Genomic DNA, 23,243 nt, shown 5'->3' with positions numbered 1-23,243 from the left:
TACACTCCATACTCATGGTCTTGTTGGTAAGTCCTTTTCATTGTCCCTTATAAATCGCTCCATCTCTCGCTCAGATCTGATACGCTTTTTGGCCCCTCCAAACTCAAAGGACACACCTTCTGGTAACTCCCATCTGTACCTGATTTTCATGTCCTTCAAGATCTGAATTAGCACTTTATATTTTTTCCGATCTAATAACACTGACCTGGGTAATTCCTTCATTATAATAATCGTCTTGCCATCAATCTCCAATGGATCTTGAAACTGTTTTGTCACAATCTTCTCTTTCATATTTCGTGTCGTAAACTGCACAATCACGTCTCTTGGTAATTTCCTCTGGGTTGCAATTCTCGAATTTACACGATATGCCACGTCTAGGATAGCCACAACTTCCTCCTCCTCCTTCCCCAGGTATTCAGCTAACACCTCAGTCATCTGTTCTTGCGCTGACTTTCCTTCCACTTCTGGCAAGCCACGAAAGCGTAGCTGCTTCTCCATGTGTTTAGTTTCTGCAACCGACATTCTTCCCCTCATCAGTCTCATCTCTGTTTGTTGCGTGTCTGCTAAGTTCTCCATCGCGTCTTCTACTGTTTTAACTCTCTGCTGCGTTCCTTGTAGTTCACTTTGTATTGTTTCCATACCTTTTTTCACTTCTGACAGCTCCGATTTTACTGTCTGTTTGACCTCTTTAACCTCTTTAATCAGCTCCAATTTCGTGTCCTTAAGTTCTTTAATCACATCTAAAAGTTTTTTGTCCAGGTTTTCTATTGCCGATTGCCACTCTTTTTTTGACATCGTGGGGCTTGCTTTGGCTCGCTCCCACGAGTCCGCTCTCTTCCTTAACTCCGTGGCGTAAGATTTAATGTCTTTTTATTTCAAATGTCCCGGTCTTCTTGCAAAAATTAAATTTTAAAGAGTCCAAAATGTCGGGCGTCTTTTCTCTATGGTTTCTTTATGATTTTGCAATCCAAGATGGCCTACTTCCTTTTCCGCTGAGGCCGCGACCCTTCCCCTTTCAAAGATGGCAATTCCCTTCTTCCTGCCCTCCAGCAAGGGCCGCTTCTCTCCAGCAACTCTATTGTTATTACGCACTTCCTGTCTCCCAACTTCCCACAGTAGGTCTCGCGATGGTATCTTTTTCTCACAGCTCCATAACCGCAAGTATTCAAAACAATAGTCCAATTCCTTTAATAACTTCTTTAAACTTAGTCTCTTTTCAAATACAACTCTTGCCGAGTCTTCCCCTCCTTATTTTTAGTCTGTTGCAGTTTGAAAATCTACTTTTCTTCCTCTCTGCTTTTATCAATCTGTCCCGTATCAGAAGATAGTGATCTTTACCTTCTCCTTCACTTTTCTTGGGCTGTAATCGCTGTTTCGATTATAACTTCTCCTCTCCACTTCTTTCCCCAATCGAAGCTTGGGTATGTAGGTCTTATGCCAGCCGAATTGGCCCCAGAACTGCCGCAGAGATCGTAGCCGACCTGTCACAGGGTGGGACCTCAAGGATTGGGAGGGGACCCGTTGCGCAGAGCCCCCCCTCATCTGAGATCTAGCACACCCTAGGGTCTTGAGCGTTCTTTGCCTGCTCTCCGCCTGAGAGCAGTCGGCCGCGGGCTAGATTTCCCCCGCCGGCCACTTAAAACGGCAGTCCGGTCAGCTCCGCAAATGGAGCTGCTTCAGACCTCCATGAATCCCAAACCGGAAGTCAACTCCATCCATATCTTATAAGATCTAACCTATAACCTCACTTAAGGGACCACTGGTCAACCTTCCCAGTATTCTGATGGGGTTTTTGTAAGGTTAAGGGATAGCCCTGACAATGCCTCCCAGAAGTGAGCAATCCATCTGTCTCTCCACAGCTGTAAATTTGGAAGTACTTACCATGCGTCATGCCTATTGCTTTGTGTGTTTACTATGCTCTCTGTCCAACAGCTTCTAGGATTGTGGAGCAATGACATGGAAATCCACAACATGTGGATTTTTGGTATTATGGGGGATTGGAAATGAATCCCCACCACACTGGGTCAGAAACAGTTGCCATATGATCCAAGCCAAAATCATTTCACATTTTGGCATAGTTTAAAAATAATCCAAGCACAGGTGTCCTTTTCTCTAAATGTACGTTCTATCAGCTGTGAAAGCAGGGATCAGGAGATACATCTGAGACCCTCATTATTCCATAACATTTTATTAACAGTAAGTTCCAAAGCACTGATTCCTGAACGTTGGAAGTTTCCAGGCCTTCTAGGGCTTGTTAAGGAATCTGAAACCCATTTTTCCCTTGCTTCTGATGGTAGACTGGTTTCGATGAGATGGAAATGGGGGCTCACAAACCTCTGGGAAAGGGGTGCTTGGTGAGAGGAGACAGTTTTCTGTTCTGGTTCCCCCCCAAAACTGTTTGAAAAAGCTAAGGCAGACTGCTCTTACCTGGAGATGGGTATGTTTCTTCCATAACAGGGCTAGTCTAGTGGTGAATACTTTTAAAACCTGCTCAGGACAATTATAAGATCTGGTGCACCAAGAAAGGCAGATATATTGTATACTGTTCTCTGCCAGTTACTCCTTCCTATTGTCCAGGGTCAAACTGATATGATGGAATGACATGTCTATCTTATGTTCTGTTTCTGGCTCATCTGAAATCTAAATAATACCATGAACAGTTCTTGTCACCTATGTGCTATGTCAGACTGTGTTGCTGCTAATAAATCACATCAGACACTTGTTTGGGTTAAAATGGCCACAACTTTATTGATTACAGCTGGATGGAGCATTGGCCTGGCATCTGGGCATGGATCCCCATTGGCATCGGAGGCCTGGCTGCCAACCAATGCATCACCCACCAGCCTCCCGCTGGCACCTCGACACACATTGTTCCATTGCCAGCCCTGCCTGGTGACCTGTTGTGCACATGGCTGAACACAACAGGCAGGAGGCTCACTGATACTGCCAGGAGGTCAGTAGTCCAGAAGGCAGCAAACCAGGATCCAGAAGTCAGGCCAAGTGTCAGGACCAAGATGTCAGTCAGAGAGAGGAGCAGGCAGAAGGGAAGTCAGAAGGCAGGCCGAGGTCAGAGTCCAATCAAGAAGCAGAGCAGGGCACAAGGCAAGGCAAGGCAAGGCAAGGCAAGGCAAGGCAAGGCAAGGCAAGGCAAGGCAAGGCAAGGCAAGGCAAGGCAAGGCAAGGCAAGGCAAGGCAAGGCAAGGCGTAGAGCTCTGGTATCAGGGAGTGGCGAGCTGAGTTACTTCCATGCTTGGTTTCCTCGGCGTCTCCCTTTTATGCTGTCCTAATGAGGAACAGCTGTTGCCTCTTTATCTAATAGCCCCAGTCAATGCTGTGCTTGTAAACGAGCACTCTTCCTTCTCTCCAGCAGAGCTGTCTTATCTCTATGTTTCCTCCTCTCAGCTGGCTCCAAATGTTCGGGTTTCGCTTTCGCCGTGGGGGAGTCTTTGTCTCTTACAGCCTCTGTGGAGGTTTCTGGCTGTTCCTCATCCCTGACAGCCTCTGCAGAGGCTCCTGGCTGTTCTTGCTGAATTCCCTCCGGAGCAGCAGCAGTGGTTTCTGACTGCTCCTCCTCTCCAATAGCTTCTGCAGGGGCTTCTGGCTCTAGAGGAGATCCTGCTGGCCCTTCCTGCTCATCTTCTGAGGAGGACTCTGGGGCAAGGGGTAAGGTGACCAGCTGAGGCTGAGGCTGACTCATGACACGACCCTTGCTTCCAGATCCGTTGGGGTGAGCAGTCCCGAAGACCCACTCACCCTGTTGGGATCCGGCCCAATTCCTCAAAACTGCCAACCCATGAAGTAGTGACAGTGCCCCCTAATAGTCTTTAATCAGCGGAGGGTGGGAGGGTGACAAGCTACTCCTGCAGATGCTTAGGTGTAATGGCGCTGACCACATGGCTGGACCAGTGCTGGATGGATATTCCTCTCCTTCAGGTAATCCTGCCTCCACTGCGTCCTGCACCCGGAGCCAACCCAGCTTGCTGGTAAGTCATCAGCTTCCTTTTACAGTAGGATTTCTTGCCTCTTGTTAAGAGGCACATTTTAGGATCCTGTTCTAGCTTTAAAGAAATAATTTATGAGTAACGGTTGAAGGCTGCTGGAATGTTATGAAAGCTCTTCACAGCCTATAATGTACATATCGGAAAGGCCCTCCCTTTTCATATGTGCCCATGTGCTAGTTATGGTCCTTTGTTTGCTACCTTCTGGTTATTCTCCTGGTTATTGTTGCCTACTTGACATCTTCTAGAGCCCAGTCCTTTTCAATAGTGGATCCTACCTTATTCAGTGGTCTGCTTGAGGAGATATGGGGGGGGCGTTGTCCTAAGAAGATTTAGGTGCTCTAAGGTAATTTTATTTGGTAGTTCTTTTATGAGTGTTTAAGCTGCTAAGATTTTCTTGGGGAGGAGAGTTAATAGTGTTTTATTGTATTGTGTTTGTTTTTAATTTGGAATTGTAAGCAGCCTGGTAATCATTGGTGACAGGAATATAAAAGTAGGAGACAAAGCAGAATCAAACATTGTAGACAAATTTGGACTAGGATTACAAAATGAAGCAAGAGAGTGACTCAAGGAACATTGTGAAGCCAATAACTTGTTCATTACAAACATATGCAGATAAAATCCCCACTTTTAAAGGAGTTAGGCAGGGGTGTATGTTAGCCCCAGTTCTTTTTAACTTTTATCTAAATGATGTGGTGGACCATCTAAATGGGGCTGATCTCCACTCGCCTAAATTGGCACAGCGTCCCATTTCCATTCTCCTGTACGCGGATGATGCGGTCATTTTCTCTAGAACTCCTATTGGTTTAAGGAGAACACTCAAGAGATTTGCCAGTTATTGTAATACCTACAAACTGGACATTAATTATCAAAAGACGAAGGTGATGGCCTTCGGTAAGAGACCTCGAAGTAGAAATTGGAGTATAAATGGCCATATTCTTGAGCAGGTTACTCATTATCGTTATCTCGGAATGATTATCCAAGCTTCAGGATCCAAGGTCGCGCATAGTCATGCATCAGCATGTGTGGGAGATAGATCTGCTCAAAGTATACTGAAGTTCTTCCGCACTTCAGGGGGATATTTTGTGCCGGCAGCCTTAAAATTGTTTAGGGCCAAATCACTAACTCAGATGTTATACGGGTCACTTCTTGGACCACCAACTTCTTGTTTTGCACCTTTAGAGTTAGTTCAATCGAAATTTTTGAGAGCGGTCCTTCAAGTTCCAAAGTGTGTTTCTAATGCAATGGTTCGCCTTGAGACTGGCATGCAGAAAGTTGAAGCAAAGATCACCCTGCATTCCATCTTCCTATGGATAAGGATAAATTTAAATCCTTGTGGTTTATTACCCCTAATCTTAACTGATGATTTTCAGTCCAAGTGGATGATTGCCACTAGACAGAAAATCAGGGCAATAGGATTTTCCCCTCAAGTACTTCTCATGATGGGAAGCGATCAAGCAAGGCAAATGGTTAGGCAAAGGATAGATGATATTGAACGACAATCCGACTTACAAGGCACTCCTGCTTTTATAGCTCCTCCTAGTAACAGATATATTTCTGCACCTGCTTCTTATTTATCCATTCTGGAGGTAAATAATCTCAGGAGAGCGCTTACTTTGGCCAGATGTTCTGCCTTACCCTCTGCTGTTCTGGATGGCAGATTTAACAAGATTCCTTGGAATGAGAGACTATGTCCTTGCATACTTGGGGAGGTCGAAACCCAGGAACATGTTTTCCTGAGATGCCCTTTCTATAAGGAAGCACGTATGAGATTTATTATTCCCTTTCTGGATGGTATCTCTGAACATTCGGATAAGAAAAAATTAGAGAAACTGCTGTCAAACTCCGATTTTACTGTATTACACCAGATAGCGAAATTTTGTGCTCTGGTCGTTAAAGCCCATTAGAGCCTAGGCCTCCATTTCAGTTGCTTGCTTAGAACTATGCTGACTTCCTGGTTTTTACAAATTTTGATAGATATTAGGAAATTATGTTTTTAAATTGTATATACTTATATGCTTCATGTTTCAAATGGTTGTAAAATGTGCACTTAAATTTTATGGTTAACGTACTGGCCAAGTGCTGTAATAATAAATTACTTACTTACAAACATATGCTTCAGGCAACTGAATAGACAATTGGATACATGGAAATAATCAAATAGCCAATACAGGAACCAAGTATTTTATTTATTTATTTTATTTATGTCATTTATAGTCCGCTTTTCTCACTGAGACTCAAGGTGGATTACATAGTGTGAGATTAGTCCAATCAGTGGCAAGGATAAGGGCAGGCATTTCCATACAGTGTCAAGAACATTTCCATAAACAATGTCATGGGGTAAAAGAATATAAGTTTACAAAGATATAGTATTAGCAAGGATCCAGAATGGGGTTGAGGAATTGCTGAAATGGAACATAATCAATTCTAGGACTTACATTGAACAACATAAAGCACAGGTAGTATCAGGGCCGGCGCCACCGTTGAGGCAGTGAGACGGGGGCCGCAGAGCCGGAGGGGGTGCCGGAGGGAGTGCTGGGGGCACAGCAGCCACCGGCCAGGGACTACAAGTGGCTGGGGTGGTGTGCAGTGCACAGACAGCCTCCTCGCGCCGCTCCAGCTACCTGCTGGTGGCACTGCTGGTGGGTTACCATAGCAAGTTTTGATGTTACCATAGCATGGATCCAGGTGGCCAGGTAGGCCGTGTTTAGATAAGAGGCCATAGATTACATAATCACAAGCAGAAGATGGAGAAGCTATATTCTGTCTACTAAAACAAGCCCAGGAGCTGATTGTGATACAAATCATGAATTGTTAATATCAAGAATCAGAATAAAGCTGAAGAGAAACTCTAAAAGAATCATTGGGCCAAAATTTAATCTAAATAGTGTTCCTGAAACATTTTAAGATCATGAAAAGAACATTTGCATTACTGAGTTTAAGTGATCATGAGCTGGAAGAACTGCAGAGCTATTATCAAGGAAGAATGTACAAAGAATATTGCCTCCTTAGCTGGAATGAAGAGACAGACATGAGGCTTGAATCTAAAGGGCCATTTATTGAATGTAACATAACCATAAAACTGCAACAATAGCAAACTAAGGGGTACAGATCAAGTCACAGGGTCTCCCTGGACCTCCACCTTGACCTATCTGGGAGAGCCCTACTGCCCTGGGTGTAGGCCATCAATGGTATGGCTGCAACCCAGCCAGCCAGGCAAATGGATCCTCCTTTCAAGCTTCTAAAGCCTCAGCTGTATAGCATGAAGGAACGACTTGTCTATGGGGTTACCCACATGCCGTCTGCCCATGTGGTGGTAGCTGTCACAAGCATACTACACTCAAGGCAGACCCTGTTTCCCCACCAATGGGGAAGTGCCACAGGGTACTCACTGGCCCACTCCTTATTCCCCAATACTCTCCTGCCATAACCCACTAACAGGCATCACCCTAGGCCAATATCCTCAAACCTCTGCTAGCAGTGCAAGGCAGGCAAAAAACCCCTCTCCCTTATGCCAAGTTTGGAAAAGGACAAAAAACTCCTACCTGGCTCTGTGAACAGCATCTGGCTAATCCTGTGCTATAACAGGGTGAGGTGAGTGGGCCAAGCAAATGAATCAACTACCAGCTGAGTGGGCGGAGCCATCTTATGAGGTGCATGGCTCCACCCCAGCTCAATACCCAGATGCCAGAGGAAAGAGTCTGCTGCTTCCTCCATGCAGGGAGACAAAGTGCAACTGCCGGTTAAAGCAGCATTGGTGCTCCTGGGAGTGCCGAATTCCTGTAGCCAAAAGACAGGAGAAGCCCAGATGGATGACAGACAAAACTCTTAAAACTGCTAAAGATAGATGAGAAGCAAAAATAAAAGGTGACAGAAATAGGATCAGAATTCTAAACACAGCTTTTCAGTGACTTACACTCAGAGAAAATCTATTATAAAAATCAGTGCAAAGAAATAGAACAACGAAAAAGAAAGAACAAGAGATCTGTCCCACAGGATCCAGGAAATCAAAGGGAAATTAAAACCATGGCTAGGGGTGCTAGAAAGAAGAGATGGAAGGATGATAGATTCCTTCAAAGAAGAATCTTTTGACAAAGAACGTGAACTCTTAGAAAGTGAAGTGAAAGCTGCACTCAAAGCAATTGGGAGAAACAAATCATCAGGAGTAGATGGTATACTAATAGAGCTATTTCAAGTTACAGAAACTGAATCCATCAAAATCTTAACCAGAATCTGTCACAAATATGGAAAGCAAAACAATAGCCCACAGACTAGAAACACTCAATTTACATTCCACTTCCAAAAAAAGGGGATGCCAAAGAATGCAGCAACTACCAGGTCATTGCATTAATTTCACAAGCAAGCAAAGTGATGCTCAAAATTCTACAACAAAGACTCTGACCATATATGGAATGAGAAATGCCAGATGTGCAAACTGGATTCAGAAAAGGAAGAGGAACTTGAGATCACATTGCAAATTTATGATGGCTAACGCAGAGCAGAAAATTTCAGAAGAAAATCAGTGAGTGTTTTATAGATTATAGCAAAGCTTTTGATTTTGTGTATCATGAAAAGCTATGGATGGTGTAAAAGAAATGGGTGTGTGAAACAACGGGTGATTCCGCACGAGTGGTTTTCCCTGCTTCAGCTTCTAAATGACCTCGATTTTTTCTTGTGTTTCCACACGTGGGAAGGCAATCCTAGCAGCAGATTCGAAGCCACTGCACGTTTTGTCCGTTTTTTTTCCATCCTGCTTTCACCCAACTTATTTGTCCATTCGCAGCAGATTAGGGATTTTAATCATGCGGAATTCTTTATCCAATGTTCTCCCCACCCTTGCCCTTTTCTCTCGCCCTTCGAATTTGATTGGCCAATCATGTTTTCTAAGCCACACCCACTACCCTTTCCCTTTCCCTTTTAAAAAAAAATGTAAAAAAAACGTTGCAACGTTTCTACATGTCTATGTAGAAACATATCCTGTGTCACATGACAACAGCTGACCAATAACCGGTCCATTTTACAACGCGCCAAATTTGTTACTTGTTGCTTGCTGACAGCTGACAGCTTCTGAGGTAGAGTGAAAGTGTGATGGAGGGACTTCAGCGTTCAACTAGTGGTCTAGGCATTTCATGGAGGGAGAAAGAGACCATCCTCAACACAACACCTATCACTAAACCACACTGCTCATGAAGAAAGCGGGAAAGATAGACGCGGGGTCATTGGTAAGAATTTTCCCTCCAAATGTCAATAGCCAATACTCTTCCACAGTATCGGCAGGAAGTGCTCTGGCCTATCCAATATGTTTATTTGATGCAACTTTTATGTGTAGCAAGGTTTTTTTTGTGAGAATTTTTTTTCTAATGTGTTGGTTTGATGCAACGTTTATGTGTAGCAACATTTTCTTTGGGAAAAAAATAAAAAAAAATGAAGATGTGCATCATTCGACACTTCCCCCAGAAAAAGCGATGAGGAATCGATTTTTATCCTGTCAAAAATTCTGCATGATGGACTTTGAGCCGATGAAATATGCAAAACAAAAGCCTAATGTGGAATCGGGGAGAAGTGGATTCGTAGGACTCCACGGCGGCATGACTGCTCAGAAAGTCCGATCAAAATTGATCATGCGGAATCCCCCAACATTTGATTGTTTTAATGATCAACATACTCTGGACAAGATGCTACTGTTGGGACAGAATATGGGGAAACAGGATGTTTTCCAATTGGCAAAGATATCAGACAAGGATGTATATTTTTTCCCTATCTGTTCAACCTATATGTAGAACATATCATAAAGAAAGTTGGATTCGATTTAGAAGAAGGTGGAGTGAAAATTGGTGGAAGAATAATTAACAGAGATACGCAGATGACACCACATTACAGAAATAAAATAGTGAAGACTTGAAACAACTACTGATGAATGTTAAAGAAGAAAGTGCTGAAGCAGTATAACAGCTGAAAATCAAGAAGACAAAAGTAATGGCTACAAGATGGCTCTCCCAGCCGCTCAGACTGGGAGCCGCCTCTTTGCAGCCCCACCCGGTGAGGGAGACAGGCTCCCTTCCCGGGCATCCGGGGCTTAGCTGGGGGCGGAGCCGAGAGCCATTGTGCGTCGGCTCCGCTCTCCCAGCTGCAGTTGTGAGAAACGCTCGGAGAGGCTGGAGGGTTTCTCCTGTGCCTCTTCCGAGCGTCGGAGAAGGAGCCTGGTGGGCCTCCGCCTTGGCCACAGCTGGCAGTGCTGGACCGGCGGTTGGCCCGAGGATGTCAGTGGGGCCGTTTTCGGCGGCTGTGGAAGCGGCCTGCTTCGGGAGCCGCCTTTTGTGGGCGCGTATCCCCAGCCCTCGCTGCTGCCTCAGCAGAGTTTGGCGGCCGTCAGGGCCGTTTTGGCAGCAGCACGCGTCTGCACTTTATCCTGCTGCGCTGTTAAAGCAAGACTACTCTTGAGGGCTGGGGGGTGGCTGGGGGAGGCCCAGGGGAGTTGGGGGAGTTGCCCCTCCCCATTCGCATTGGTTGCCTGGGTTGTCATCTTGTTATCCCCTCCCCCATAGGACAACTTCCCCCCTCCTTCCAATTTAGCCTGCAGTGGTCTGGCCTTGGTTGTTGGCCCTGCTCCTGGTTCCCATAGGGCCATTCGTGATCAAAGGGTTGGGGGCCAAGAGCCTGCCTTGGGCTAGCTTTGGGGCCATTTGGTGGCTTCGTGTGAGCCATTTTGGGGTAGCCTGGTGGCCATTTTGTAAAGCCTAGTGGCTTCTTTGGGGAGTCTACTGCCACCTAGTGGAGCCATTGCGTTATTGTGCCTGCTGAGCCTTGTTGGTAAGGGACCTGGGGGCCATCTAGTGGGGGATTTGGAGTACTGTTCCTGATCAGGCTATTTTACAATTTCATTGGGCTGTCCTACCTTGCAGGGTGGGTGTTGTGCCTGATAGAGTGGTTAGGCGGTGAACAGTCTCCTATATTATTACGTATTAACGGTGGGCTATGCGTGGATAGCAATTATGCTGCCCAAGAAGGGAGGGGGTCCGTCCAAGGGAAAGCAGCCTGCCAAAAGTCCAGCACCAAGGAACCCACCTCCAGCTTTGTCGTCCTCGGATAAGGATGAAGGCCCAAGCAGGCAGGAACTTATGGAGCGCCTTCTGGCTCTTGAGAGGGCAAAAGGGGGCATGGTGTCTGCTGTGGTGCCCACTCAGCCGCGCAGGGGAGCCAAGCGGGTTGCTAAGGTGGGTTTTAACAAGGATTTTGCTTCTCGCCTTTCTGCCCTCGAGCAAATATCGGGTGTGGCGGCAGGTGATGGTGGTGGAGTTCTGGAACATCTGACCTCGACGGAGGGTGCGGCTGATGGTGGACAGGACTGGCAGGCTGACAGTGGGCAAGTCGCCATTGTGGTGGAACCACCTATACCTGAGGGTAAGGATCCCCTGCCCCAGCAGAGCACCTCTTGGCCCTGGGGCCCCTGGGGGCAAGTTGCTGCCTCAGGTGTTTCTGCCCCTTCCGTTGTGAGCGCTTACCCATCGCAGGGTTGGCCTGCTGCGGGCCCATCGGTGTGGCCTAACCAAGCCGGTGGTGCATTGCACCAGCAGGAGGCTACAGTCCTGCCTTCTGCGGGCAGTGCAGCCGGTTGGGACGGGCAATCTTTCCCGCTTGGGTCGGCCGGATGGCCTTACGGGTATGTTAATCAGCTGGGGTTAGCCCCTTACGCAGCCCAGGGATATGGCATGGTCCCTTACAGGTTATTGGCCGCTGGGGATACGGCTTTGCCATTAGGCGATCATCAGACGGAGGCCACTCGGGAGAAAATAATAAGGGGCGAGTACGTGGACGTCTTTGCCCTTCTCTTCAGGGAACTGGAGAAGAAGGATAAGGACGATCTTGATGATAGGGACAAGGAGAAGATCTGCCGGCGACGGATTGACAGGACCTGGGCTCACTGGTTGCCTGGGTTCTTGGTTTATGTTGGGGTCCTGGCCAGGGCACAGCCACACAGGGCCCTCCCCCTTTTTCAATACATGAACATAATATATAGGGGGTAAACTGATTTTGAGGGGCTGGCTTGGCTTCGTTATGATGAAGAGTTCTGCATGTGTGCGGCTTTGACCCCGGGCCTCTCCTGGGACCAAATACTTGTCCAACTTTGGGTACAGATTATGGCCCCCTCTAAGTCCACCATTGGGGATAGGACCGATAGCGGTCATATGATTATTCGGCCTGCTCAGGGTTCAGGTTCCTGCACCCCCACGGGGCAGCAGGTTCAATCACGGCTGCTCTGTTGGGACTTTACGTCCAGGGGTGTGTGCAATAGAAGGGCGTGCAAATTTAGGCACGAGTGCCCTAACTGCACTGGACCACACACACATTCTGCCTGTCCCAGGGGACGACAGGGAAGTCAGGGTGGAAAGCGTTTTGGGGGCGGCGGGGGACAGCAGCAGGGGCCTGGTAAAGGGGCCCAGTCCAGTAAGGTCGAGGGTACTTGAGCAGTTGCTTCAAGCATACCCGAGGCGCATGGACGCTGAGTATTTGCGTTTAGGTTTTAAGTTTGGTTTTAGGATCCCTTTTCAGGGTCCCAGGACACCTTTCATGGCAGCCAACCTTAGGTCAGTGGCTGGCATGGAAGATGTGGTCCGCCACAAGATTTTAAAGGAGTGTGCCGAGGGCAGGGTCTTAGGCCCCTTTGATGCCCCTTCTGTCCCATCCCTGAGGGTCTCTCCTTTGGGGGTGGTGCCAAAAAAGGTGCTGGGAGAGTTTCGCCTCATTCACCACCTGTCTTTCCCCAAAGGGGGATCAGTGAATGATGGCATCCCTGATGAACTCTGCACGGTGCACTACACTTCCTTTGACCAAGCAGTCAAGGTGGTGCGCCGGTGTGGGGTGGGAGCTGAAATGGCAAAGTGCGATATCAAGTCCGCCTTTTGCCTGCTCCCTGTTCACCCAGAAGACTTTGATCTTCTGGGTTTTGCATTTGAGGGCAAGTTTTATATGGACAGAGCCCTTCCTATGGGGTGTTCCATATCTTGCTTTGCTTTTGAGCACTTCAGTTCCTTTTTGGAATGGGAGTTGCGTCGCCGCTGTGCCTGCCCGGACACCGTCCATTATTTAGATGACTTCATGGTGTCTGGGCATGCTGGCACTGGGCAGTGTGCCAGGCTACTGGCAGGCTTCATGGAGCTCGCTGAGGAACTAGGGGTTCCCCTGGCTCATGAGAAGACTGAGGGACCAGTGGCAGTCCTGACATTTTTGGGCATTGAACTGGACACTGTTCAACAGACCTTGAGGTTGCCACTGGAGAAGGTGTTAGACCTTAGAGCCAGGTTGGAGGACTGCTTCAGCAGAGACAAGGTATCTCTCCTTGAGTTGCAGCAATTAGTTGGCCATTTAAACTTTGCCTGTAAGGCAGCTGCGCCTGGGAGTGCTTACCTCAGGTGGTTGTGCGATGCTATGGGGAACATGCGGTTGCCCCATCATCGCTTGCAAATTACCAAAGGTATGCGGGAGGATTTATTAGTGTGGAAGGAATTCCTTTCCTCCTTTAATGGGGTGACCTTCTAGAGGGAGGATCTGCTGTTAGAAGCAGAACTCCAGGTCACCTCAGATGTCTCCGGGTCTACTGGCTTTGGAGTCTTTTTCAGGGGGCATTGGTGTGCTGACCAATGGCCCACAGATTGGGTAGCCCAGGGATTGTCCAGAGACCTTACTTTTTTGGAGTTCTTTCCCTTGTTAGTGGCCGTGTGGCTTTGGGGATCACAATTGGCAAACCAAGCTGTCCACTTTTGGTGCGACAACTTGGCTGTAGTGCATGTGGTCAACACCATGGCATCTAGATCCCCCAGGGTGATGAGGCTGGTAAGGGCCTTTACATTGAAATGTTTGCAGATGAACATTTTGTTTAGGGCCAGACACGTTCCAGGTGTTAACAATGGTGTGGCAGATGCTTTGTCTCGCCAACAGATGGAACGATTCTGGCAGCTTGCCCACTGGGCCGACAGGCAACCAGTGAGGATACCCCAGGAGCTATGGGAACTTGGACGGAGGAAGTAAATAGAGCAGTCCAGTTGTCCATTGCCCCCAGTATGCGCCGGGCCTACGACCGTGCGGTAGGGCAGCTTTATCAGTTTAGGGTGTTATCAGGGCTCCAGCAGTCGTGGCCCATCCTGCCTGAGCACCTGATGCACTTCTGTGTAGTGCAGTGGGGGCAGGGCCTTGCTGTGAAGTCTATCAGGGGACAGCTGGCCGCTTTAGCCTTTGCCAGCAAAGCGCGTGGCTTACCTGAATTCACGAGTGTCTTCAGGATTCGAAAGATGCTGGAAGGCTGGGCCAGGGAGATAAAAACGCCAAGTGACCAGAGGCAGCCCATCTCCCCGTCAGTGTTGAAGGGGCTGGGGACCGCGTGGGCACAAGTGTGCTCTTCGGTGTTTGAACGGAAGCTTTTTCACGCTGCTTCCTTAACGGCATTCTTTGGGGCCCTGCGAGTAAGCGAGCTTGTGGCCTCATCACGTACGGACGCTTCTGGCCGGGCCTTGACCGCCCAAGTCGTTACATTTGTCGGGGACAAAGTCTCCATTGGGATTAGAAGGTCCAAGACAGACCAGCGGCAGCGGGGAGCCACCTTGCTTTTGGGCCCCTGTGCTGAGCAGGAGCTGTGCCCTGTTAAGGCCCTCAGGCAGTATGTCACGCTTCGTGGGGATGACCAGGGGGTCTTATTCCACCATGAAGATCAAGCCCCTTTGACTAAATATCAATTTTGGGCTGTGACAGAGAGGGCGCTTAAGTCAATGGGCTTGTCAGGGGTCAAACTCGGAACCCACTCCTTCCGGATTGGTGCGGCCTCCACGGCAGCTGCTATGGGGTACCCTCAGCAGGTGATTCAGAGAGTGGGCAGGTGGCAGTCAAGGGGGTTTCAGTCCTATGTCCGGCCTCTGCATCAGTTTTAAATGGCGAAATAATTGCTCTTTCCTCAGGTGCCGTGATGGGCCAAGCGAGGAAGAGAATCCTGATTTGTGGCCACAGCATGGTGTTCTGGGTGGCCAATGAAACCAAGAGCAAGCCAATTGGATCCCAGCTGGGTTTGAGCGCTGTGGCCACGGTGGAGTGGCAGGGCCGGCGTGGCCTCAGGTGGCCTGGCCTGCTGCCCCTCCTGTTTAGGGGACGGACGGAGCCTCCCCCACACATTGTGGTCATTCACATGGATGGTAATGACCTTGGGCTGGTACAGGGCAAGGCCCTGTCGATGCAGGTAGCTGAGGACCTGAGATATGTAAGCAGCCGATGGCTGGGCGTGCTTATAGTATTGTCAGAGACGCTACAACGACGGGTTTGGCGGGAGGCCTTATATCCCAGGGCAATAGAGAGGGCACGATGCAAGGCCAACCACACCATTAAGAGGTCTTTGGGGCAAGGCTTGGGCATTTATCTGCCACACCCCAAGATTAGGGCCGAATTTGCCCACCTCTACAGAGGAGATGGTGTCTGTCTGTCACCTGAGGGCAGTGATATATTCCTAGATGACCTACGGCAAGGGCTTCGGGTGGCTCTAGGCCACCTGTGGGGCGCGAGGGTCAAAGCAGAGGTTTGACCCTTGCGGTGGCAGGAGATTTTGGGAATAGGGTGCGGGCCGGTGAGCCCCTGTGGCATTCCCCATGGATGGGGAACAGGGTCTGCCATTAGGGCGGTATGCTTGTGGCGGCTACCATCGGGGGGGGGGCAGACGCCTGAGGGGATCCCCTGGCACAAGGCCTAACCTTATGCTAGATGGCTGGGGTGCAACAGGTACTTGAGTGGGGATCCTATGGCCTAGCTGGCTGGGTTGCAGCCATTCGTGAGATGGCCTACACCCGGGGCATTGGGGCTCGCACAGACAGGCAAGGTGGTGGTCAGGGAGCTGACCCCAGGGCTTGACCTGTACCGCTTAGTTAGCTCTTGCCGTGCTTTATCTTATGGTCAATTTAATAAATGGCCCTTTATTCCAAGCCTGTGTCTGTCTCTTTCTTCCGGCTGGGGTTGCAAAATGTTAATGCTGACAATGAAGAAATTGAAATTGTTCATGTTTTTCTACTTGAAATGTGGTACTGCAGGAGAGCTTTGTGGATACCAGGGACTGCCAGAAAGACAAATAAGTGGACTCTAGATCAAATCAAGCCTGAATTCATCCTAGAAGCTAAAATGATAAAACTGAGGCTATTATACTTTGGTCACATCATGAGAAGACAAGATTCTCTAGAAAAATCAATCAGGCTAGGAAAAGTTGAAGGCAGTAGGAAAAGAGGAAGACCCAAAATGGCTTGACTCAATAAAGGAAGCCATGTCTTCCAGTTTGCAAGATCTGAGCAAAGTCTGTTGATGATAGGCTGTTTTGGAGGTCTTTCATTCATAGGGTTTCCATAAGTCAGAAGTGATTTGACTATGCATCATACATACACACACAAGCAGCTTTCAATTGTAAAGGCACATGTGCGTATATTAACCTCAGCATCCCTTCACTCTTATTAATACCATACTTTGTTAACGTAGGTACTCTTTTATTTTTCTAATTTTCTTTTTGATTTCAGGGCGCCCTTGCAGGTCTCCTGACTGGAATCACTTTGGCATTTTGGGTTGGCATTGGAGCTTTTGTTTACCCAGCTCCATCATCAAAGGCCCTTCCATTGTATCTCTCAACATCTGAGTGTGCTGTTAATAATACTGGGATGGTAGCTACAGTGACTCCTACATTACCACCTTTCAGGTACCATTATCTCTCTCACACCTTTTATAATGTATGATATTTTAGCATAGCTATTTTCATTTATAATTATTCTCTTATGGTCTGTCCTGTCTTTGGTGTACCATACCACATCAAAAAAAATCAAAGCTTCACTTTGAGGATACTAGACTTGGTATATGAACCAAATCTTCTTTAAGATGATATGTATATATAATCAGAAATTACTGACTTTTTGCCCCATTGTTTTGTCATCCTAGGCCTCAACTGGCAGATTCCTGGTATTCTTTGTCATACCTTTACTACAGCGCTGTTGGGTGTCTTGGGTGCATCATTACAGGGCTGCTGATAAGTTTTGTAACAGGTTTGTTCTTTACTGTTTGTGGTCCTGAACAGTGCCTGGATCCACTTCTTTCAATAGACATGTCCTCTGCTGTAAAAGCTACATAGAACTTTGGAAGAAGCAGGATCATTAACTTGAGCTTTACTTGCTTCTCTTTGGCACAGTTTGCTATGCCATGACAGGGGGGAAAAGGCATTGGTATGTAGTGAGACAAGGGTATCTGTTCTGGAGCAAGGCACCCCAGGTCACTCCCACCCTAACATGGATGGATGAAAGCATAGTGACCATAGGTTAAACAATATCTCCATTGGGAGAGAAGAACTCCCTGGCAATATTCCCTCTAAGCTGTGCAGTGTAGTGAGCTAAAAATCTACTTTGTGAGCCAAAACAACAGCTTTCATTAAAGTTTTGATTATGCCTCCTTTTAAAAATAAAAATAAAAAATTCAGTCTACAAACATACAAAACATACATACATAAACTACAAACTACTTTAATTTGTATTGTTTCTCGCTTAGAAGCAACAATTCAAGCAGTCATTCAAACATGGATTCTAAATGTCAAACTAAATTACTCTGCAGGTAAAGTTATTAATACTTCTCCTTCCAAACTATTTGATATACAAATATAAATATATCTGAGAACAAGTGCTAGGGTCTGCATCCCATCCTGGGCACGTGTTAGCCTTCTCTATTCCAACAAGATTGCAGCAGGTGGGTGCAGAGATTTACATTATAATCCCGTACAAAGTTACTCCAGTCTAAACTTATTGATTTCTAGCCTCTGTAGAATCCAAAAACAAAAACCATGTAATACATTTTGATTACAATCAAAACAAATTAACAATAAAAACCAGTTGTCGAAGACCATCTAGTCCCATTAGGTGAAAGGGCCACAAATATCATACTTCTGTATAAAAATGGATATGTTCATGCTGATTGCAAAAGGGTAGCTGTGTTAGTTGGGGGTTGCAAAATAAAGCAGACACCCAGTGGCACCTTAAAGACCAGCACATTTATTTCAAGATGAACTTTTGTGAGTCAGTGCTGACTTCTTCAGATATGTATGGAAACCAACCTGAGAATCATTCTCACCAAGCTGGAGCCAGCCCCAAAGCGGCTGCGCTAAAATAGACCACCAACAGTACAATCCTATGCAATGGAGTCTACGTCCATTGATTTCATTTTAGATGGTGTTGCTTGGCTTGCCGAGACAGGGCAGCCAGATCCAGTTCTTGGCTGAGTCGGCATTTCAGGCTGTAAAAGCCACTTCAGAAGAGCCTTCGAAAAGGAGGCCTCATCAATGGTAAAGTCCAACCAGCCTCCTTCATCACCACAATGGTCTTCTTCTCATTTGGCCATCAGCAGGCATGATGAGCTCCTGGCCCAGCCCTCCTTCCCCTCCTTGTCCTTCTTCTTTCTGGCATCCTATTGCACCAAGGCCAAGAAACGACACCTTCAGTATGGCAGCAGCTGAGGTGCCACTTCCTCTCCTCTGCTGTCTGGGGCTGAGGGGATCCCAGTGGGGTCGGGCTGGGCCTCATCACTCTGCTCTGCTCTGTTCCCCAGCTAGAGAGCTGGTGGCAATTGGAGTCGCTCTCTGGCTCTGCCCTGAGGGCTAAGCTAGCCACAGCCAGGAAGGAAGGAGAGAAGCAAGACAAGGCTCCATCCCTACTCCATCCCTATTGGGCCTGCCTGCTGGTGCCAGCTGAGTGGGAGGGCAGGGCCACCTGAGAGTTAATACCTGTGAGCTACAGCTGAGAATCTGTGAGCAGAGGAGTCAGAATCTGTGAGCAATTGCTCACGTGCTCACATTAGCGGGAACACTGCTCCCTGGCATATCTTCCATGTATTCTAGTAACACATGCCTGAGATTCGTTGGTCCTACATTCTGTACCTCTGTTGGAATGCCGCCAAGAATAACAATGACTCATCTGATAAAGGTCCATAGCTATTGTAGAGTAACCATTTGCCTTGGATAAAGTTTCCTTTGGGGGCTAATTTGTAGGACTGAGCTAAGGATCTTCAAGTCAGATTAAGACTGTGCCTTCTGAGAAATTATTCTCTTGCTAGATTTATTTAATTTGATGTTAAATGAAAACATTTTACCAATAAATAATGTTGTTCTTGTATATAATAATTCACTATCCTAAAAGTTCACTTTTGTCTCTTACTTTATTCTATTTAGGGCCCAATAAAGGAGAAGATATTAAGGCCTTATTAATTCGTCCAGTCTGTAACATATTTTGCTTCTGGTCCCATAAATGCAAAACATTATGCTGGTGTGGAGTGGATCATGATAAAAAAACACTTCATGTAAGATTATCTTAACATTTTGTTCCTGACCTATGGACTGTTCAACTCATCCCAACTGTTCATGCATCCTATTAAATGAAACAAAATCAGGTCAATCCCATTTTCAAACTGAATGCATAAATCATGTTTCCAAAGCTAAACATATTGGACATTCCTCAGAACACTTGTTCCCCACCTTCTGAATAGTGGATTTGTATTATGATTGGTTATCACAAACAGTCAGCACTAATTAAAATGTGTGTTTCTGGATAATGTACTTCTTCTCCACTATTTACTCCTCCAAAGAGAAGCATCAGAGCATGAGGCATTGTGGTTCAGTGGCACAGCAGCTGCTTTGTATGCAGATGGTCCCAGGTGCAATCCCTGGCATCTCTGGCCACAACGATCAGGTAGCAGATAATGTGAAAGATTCCCATTTGACAACCTGAAGAGAATCTTCCAGGCAGTGAAGACCGATGGTATAAGGCAGCTTTATGTGTTCATGGAAGATATGTGATAGGATTCAGGAAGTGAAAGCAGTAGGCTCCTAGTTCTAAATGGTGACTATCTATAATTCTTTCCTTCTGGAACAACCATCACCATCATAATACATTCTCAATGGCACATCATTCTTATATGCTTAATCCAAAATATATGAACAGTTCAGGAACCCATGCTGGACTTCGATAAAGGGACAGAGAAAATTGTTCATAATTCTCTGAGACTAGTAACTTTGGCCTTTGTAACCATAAAGGTAAGGATCACTTCAGAATTCCTACTTCTAGTAATAAATTTCAAATAGCATTCAATTTTCCAAGGCATTTCAGTTACTTAAAGAATGTGTGTCAAAAATATTGATTACAATGTATGCAAAAGAAAAGGGGGGGGGGAAATCTCCCTGCCCCTCTTGCACCGGGCAGCAGCAGCCCAGCGGCGCCAGCTCTCCCGGTGTGAGAGGGATGGGGAGAATCTCCCTGACCCTCTCACACTGGGCCTCAGCAGCCCGGTGGTGCCGGCTCTCCTGGTGCAAGAGAGACAAAGAGAATCTCCTGCCCCTTTCCCACCAGGCAGCAGCAGCCTGGCACCACCCGCTCTCCCAGTGTGAGAGGGACAGGGAAAATCTCCCTGCCCCTCTCGCACTGGGCAGCAGCAGCCCTGCAATGCTGGGGTTGGGCGGGGGGGGTTGGGGATTGTGGGGTGTTTAAAGGGCCATGCTGCTTGCAAGTGGCAGGACAGGTCCCCCCTGCCACCTTCTAGCTGATAGTTTACAGGGATCTTTAAAGGGCAATGAACAACGAACATGTTTGGTAACAGGTTAGGTTCATCAATGTTCGTTGTTCGTGGATGGCAATGAACAATGAACAGCGTGTTCAGTTTTTTCCCCATTCGTGCCCATGTCTAGTTATAACTACAATTTGTCCACAATAGAGGACAATCCTAAGCAGGACTAATCAGAAGTAAGTGTAGTTTTGTTCAATGGGGATTATTCCAGGAAACTCTTTTTAGGATTGCAACTGCAGTTTTGTTATATATATTTTTCAGAATTCAATTTTCAATTCTGTGTGAAAAGAAGAATGGAATAGACTCAGCCAGATGTTTCTTGTCTCATACTCTTCAGTCTGACTTTCTGAATCAGCTCCTTGTGCAGAGCTTTCCTTAAGCTTTAGCTTGTTATGCTAGTTGACAAACAAGAGATTGAAACCTAGAACAGGTTTCCACATATTCTATTATGTATAAAGGGTTAGGGTTGTTTTTACTTTTACCTTTACTTTTTAGGGAAACAAATTGAGACTCCCAGAGATGTCTTGGGGTGCTTGCCAATCAGACACATCTAACCTGTGTTAATTCTGTCTACCCTTAGCTAGAGTCTCACCAGACTAAAAAGGCATATTTATCTTTGAAATAAACCCTTACTAAGCAGTGGGAAACCTGAGGGGGAAATAGGAAAATGTCTCCTGGCCTATTTTAGAAGAACTCATAAGAACTCTGAAGATCTGCTCAGCTATGAGGTGACCAGCTGTATATGAATGAAGGGCAAGCAAGTCAGTTTCAGCCATCAAATGGCTGGCTCTAATGCATGGGAAAGCACTTTAAAGTCTATTCCCATCCCATTCATTCGTTGCTTCACAGTGCAGCAAGATCTGGCCAAACTGGAGCTTGTGGTGCCAGCAATTAAATGGATTCTGGCTGAGAATGGGATCCTTCAGTGTGGTGAGTGAATAAATAGTTGGTCTCATAAGTATTTACTGTAATATAATTAAGCAGTATTTACATACAGTGGTGTGAACCAATTTTCTAAAAAGTGCTGGTGTAAGAGTTAGATCCTCTTGGCTTAAATGATCAAACATCTAGAGGAAGGTTAATACATACCAGCTTTAAAAAAGGAGAGACAGAAGAGGAAGATTGCATTTTTCTTAATTTTGCTCCATGACAAATAGCAATAGGAACTAGCCCTTTCTTTCTTTCTTTCTTTTAAATGTTATTCCTCAGGACGGATCAACCAAAGATTTCCACAAAGATGATGAAAAGAAGGCAGAAGGAGATGATGTAGTCAAGAATGGACTGGATAAAGACATACAGAATCATATTCTCGGCTATAATCCAGATGAAAAATCATACTTTAACACAAGCATGGAGACAGAATCTTACTTTTAGCTATCCCACACAGAAAAAAGGCATCCAGCTAACCCAGGAAACTGCATTATCTTTGCCCACCTTTAAAAAAAAGTTTTGCACCATGGCACCAAAGTGAAGGACAGCAGCAGCAGAAGGCCACTGAATGGGCATGAAGCAGCTCCACATGCCTCGGGCCTCCTCAGTGAACTTCTCCTTTAATAATTGAGGTGTGCAGCCATGTAGAGTCCTGCTTACTGTCATATAACAACAACAACAACAACAACAACAACAATGTTTAACAATAATAATATTTGATACCACCCTTCAGGACAACTTAACACCCACTCAGTATGTTATTATCCCCACAACAATCACCCTGTGAGTGGGTAGGGCTGAGAGAGTTCCTAGAAGCTGTGACTGATCCAAGGTCACCCAGCTGGCTTCAAGTGGAGGCCCCGGTTCTCAAGATTAGAGTCCCGTTGCTCTTAACCACGACACCAAACTGGCTCTCATCATCATGCAGTTCTCCCCTCAGCAGGCAGGCTGAGGGGGCAAGGGGGTCATCGACTGGTAGGTGGGTCAACTGATGCTGGGATCAGTGCTGTATGCAGTGCCATGGCTCTGTAAACTGTAAACCAATAAAGTTGTGACCCTTTAAATTCCCACAAGTTATCTTGCATCTTCTGTTGCCTTACTCTTTCCAGTCACCCCCTTGATACTGAGCCTACAAATAAATGCTGGGAATTCAAAGGAACTATTAAATTATGATATAGTGTTTTAATGTTATTGCACTATAGCACAATAACAGTTACTGATTTTTTAAAAAAAATTCAAAAAGCCCTGTGGTGTTGCAGCAAGGAGAAATAATAGGAAAATGGCAGCTGATGAGGGAAAGTATGCACGAAACTCCTCCATGGGGACTGTTGCCAGTGAAAATACCTCTGTCTTTGCAGCTGTGATGACAGGGAGAATCCTTGCTGAGTGGATACACTTTAAGAAATGATAGAGAAATTAGGGCTGCTTGTTGTGAATATTCACGTAATTTAAGGTTGTATTGCATAAGTGAGGTTTCCAGTTGATTTCTCTTTCTAAAAAGTAAAAAAAGGAAAGAGTGTGTGCAATTTGTTCACATCTCAGACCTGACATTTATCTTCCATTGTGTCTACTATTGAATTGAAAAATGCAAAATCTTTCTCAATCAGAGTTTTGTGCTAGGGTTTTATCTCTGAAGTAGATTCTATAGATATGTCTTATCTGCTGATGAATATAGGTTCTCACCCACAACCAGCTTCTACATATTTATAAGAA

The 23,243-nt window shown here is 46.3% G+C and overlaps 1 protein-coding gene across 3 annotated transcripts in view; it reads left to right on the top strand.

Moving 5' to 3' along the window:
* The window catches only part of SLC5A12 (solute carrier family 5 member 12), a 62,545-nt gene extending 39,942 nt beyond the window's left edge, over positions 1-22,603 (top strand). For all 3 annotated transcript variants that reach the window (XM_054970898.1, XM_054970897.1, XM_054970896.1), the window contains 4 exons: positions 16,532-16,707; positions 16,944-17,047; positions 19,213-19,340; positions 21,810-22,603. In XM_054970898.1, coding sequence (XP_054826873.1) covers positions 16,532-16,707; positions 16,944-17,047; positions 19,213-19,340; positions 21,810-21,974 — 573 coding nt within the window. In that variant the 3' untranslated portion in view covers positions 21,975-22,603. The remainder of the gene's footprint in view (positions 1-16,531; positions 16,708-16,943; positions 17,048-19,212; positions 19,341-21,809) is intronic.
* Positions 22,604-23,243: the final 640 nt, after the last annotated feature.

This window comes from Eublepharis macularius, chromosome 2 (genome assembly GCF_028583425.1).
Source record: "Eublepharis macularius isolate TG4126 chromosome 2, MPM_Emac_v1.0, whole genome shotgun sequence".
Lineage (NCBI taxonomy): Eukaryota > Metazoa > Chordata > Lepidosauria > Squamata > Eublepharidae > Eublepharis > Eublepharis macularius.
Note: the sequence above shows the minus strand (reverse complement) of the source record. Positions and strands in the feature narration are given on the sequence as shown.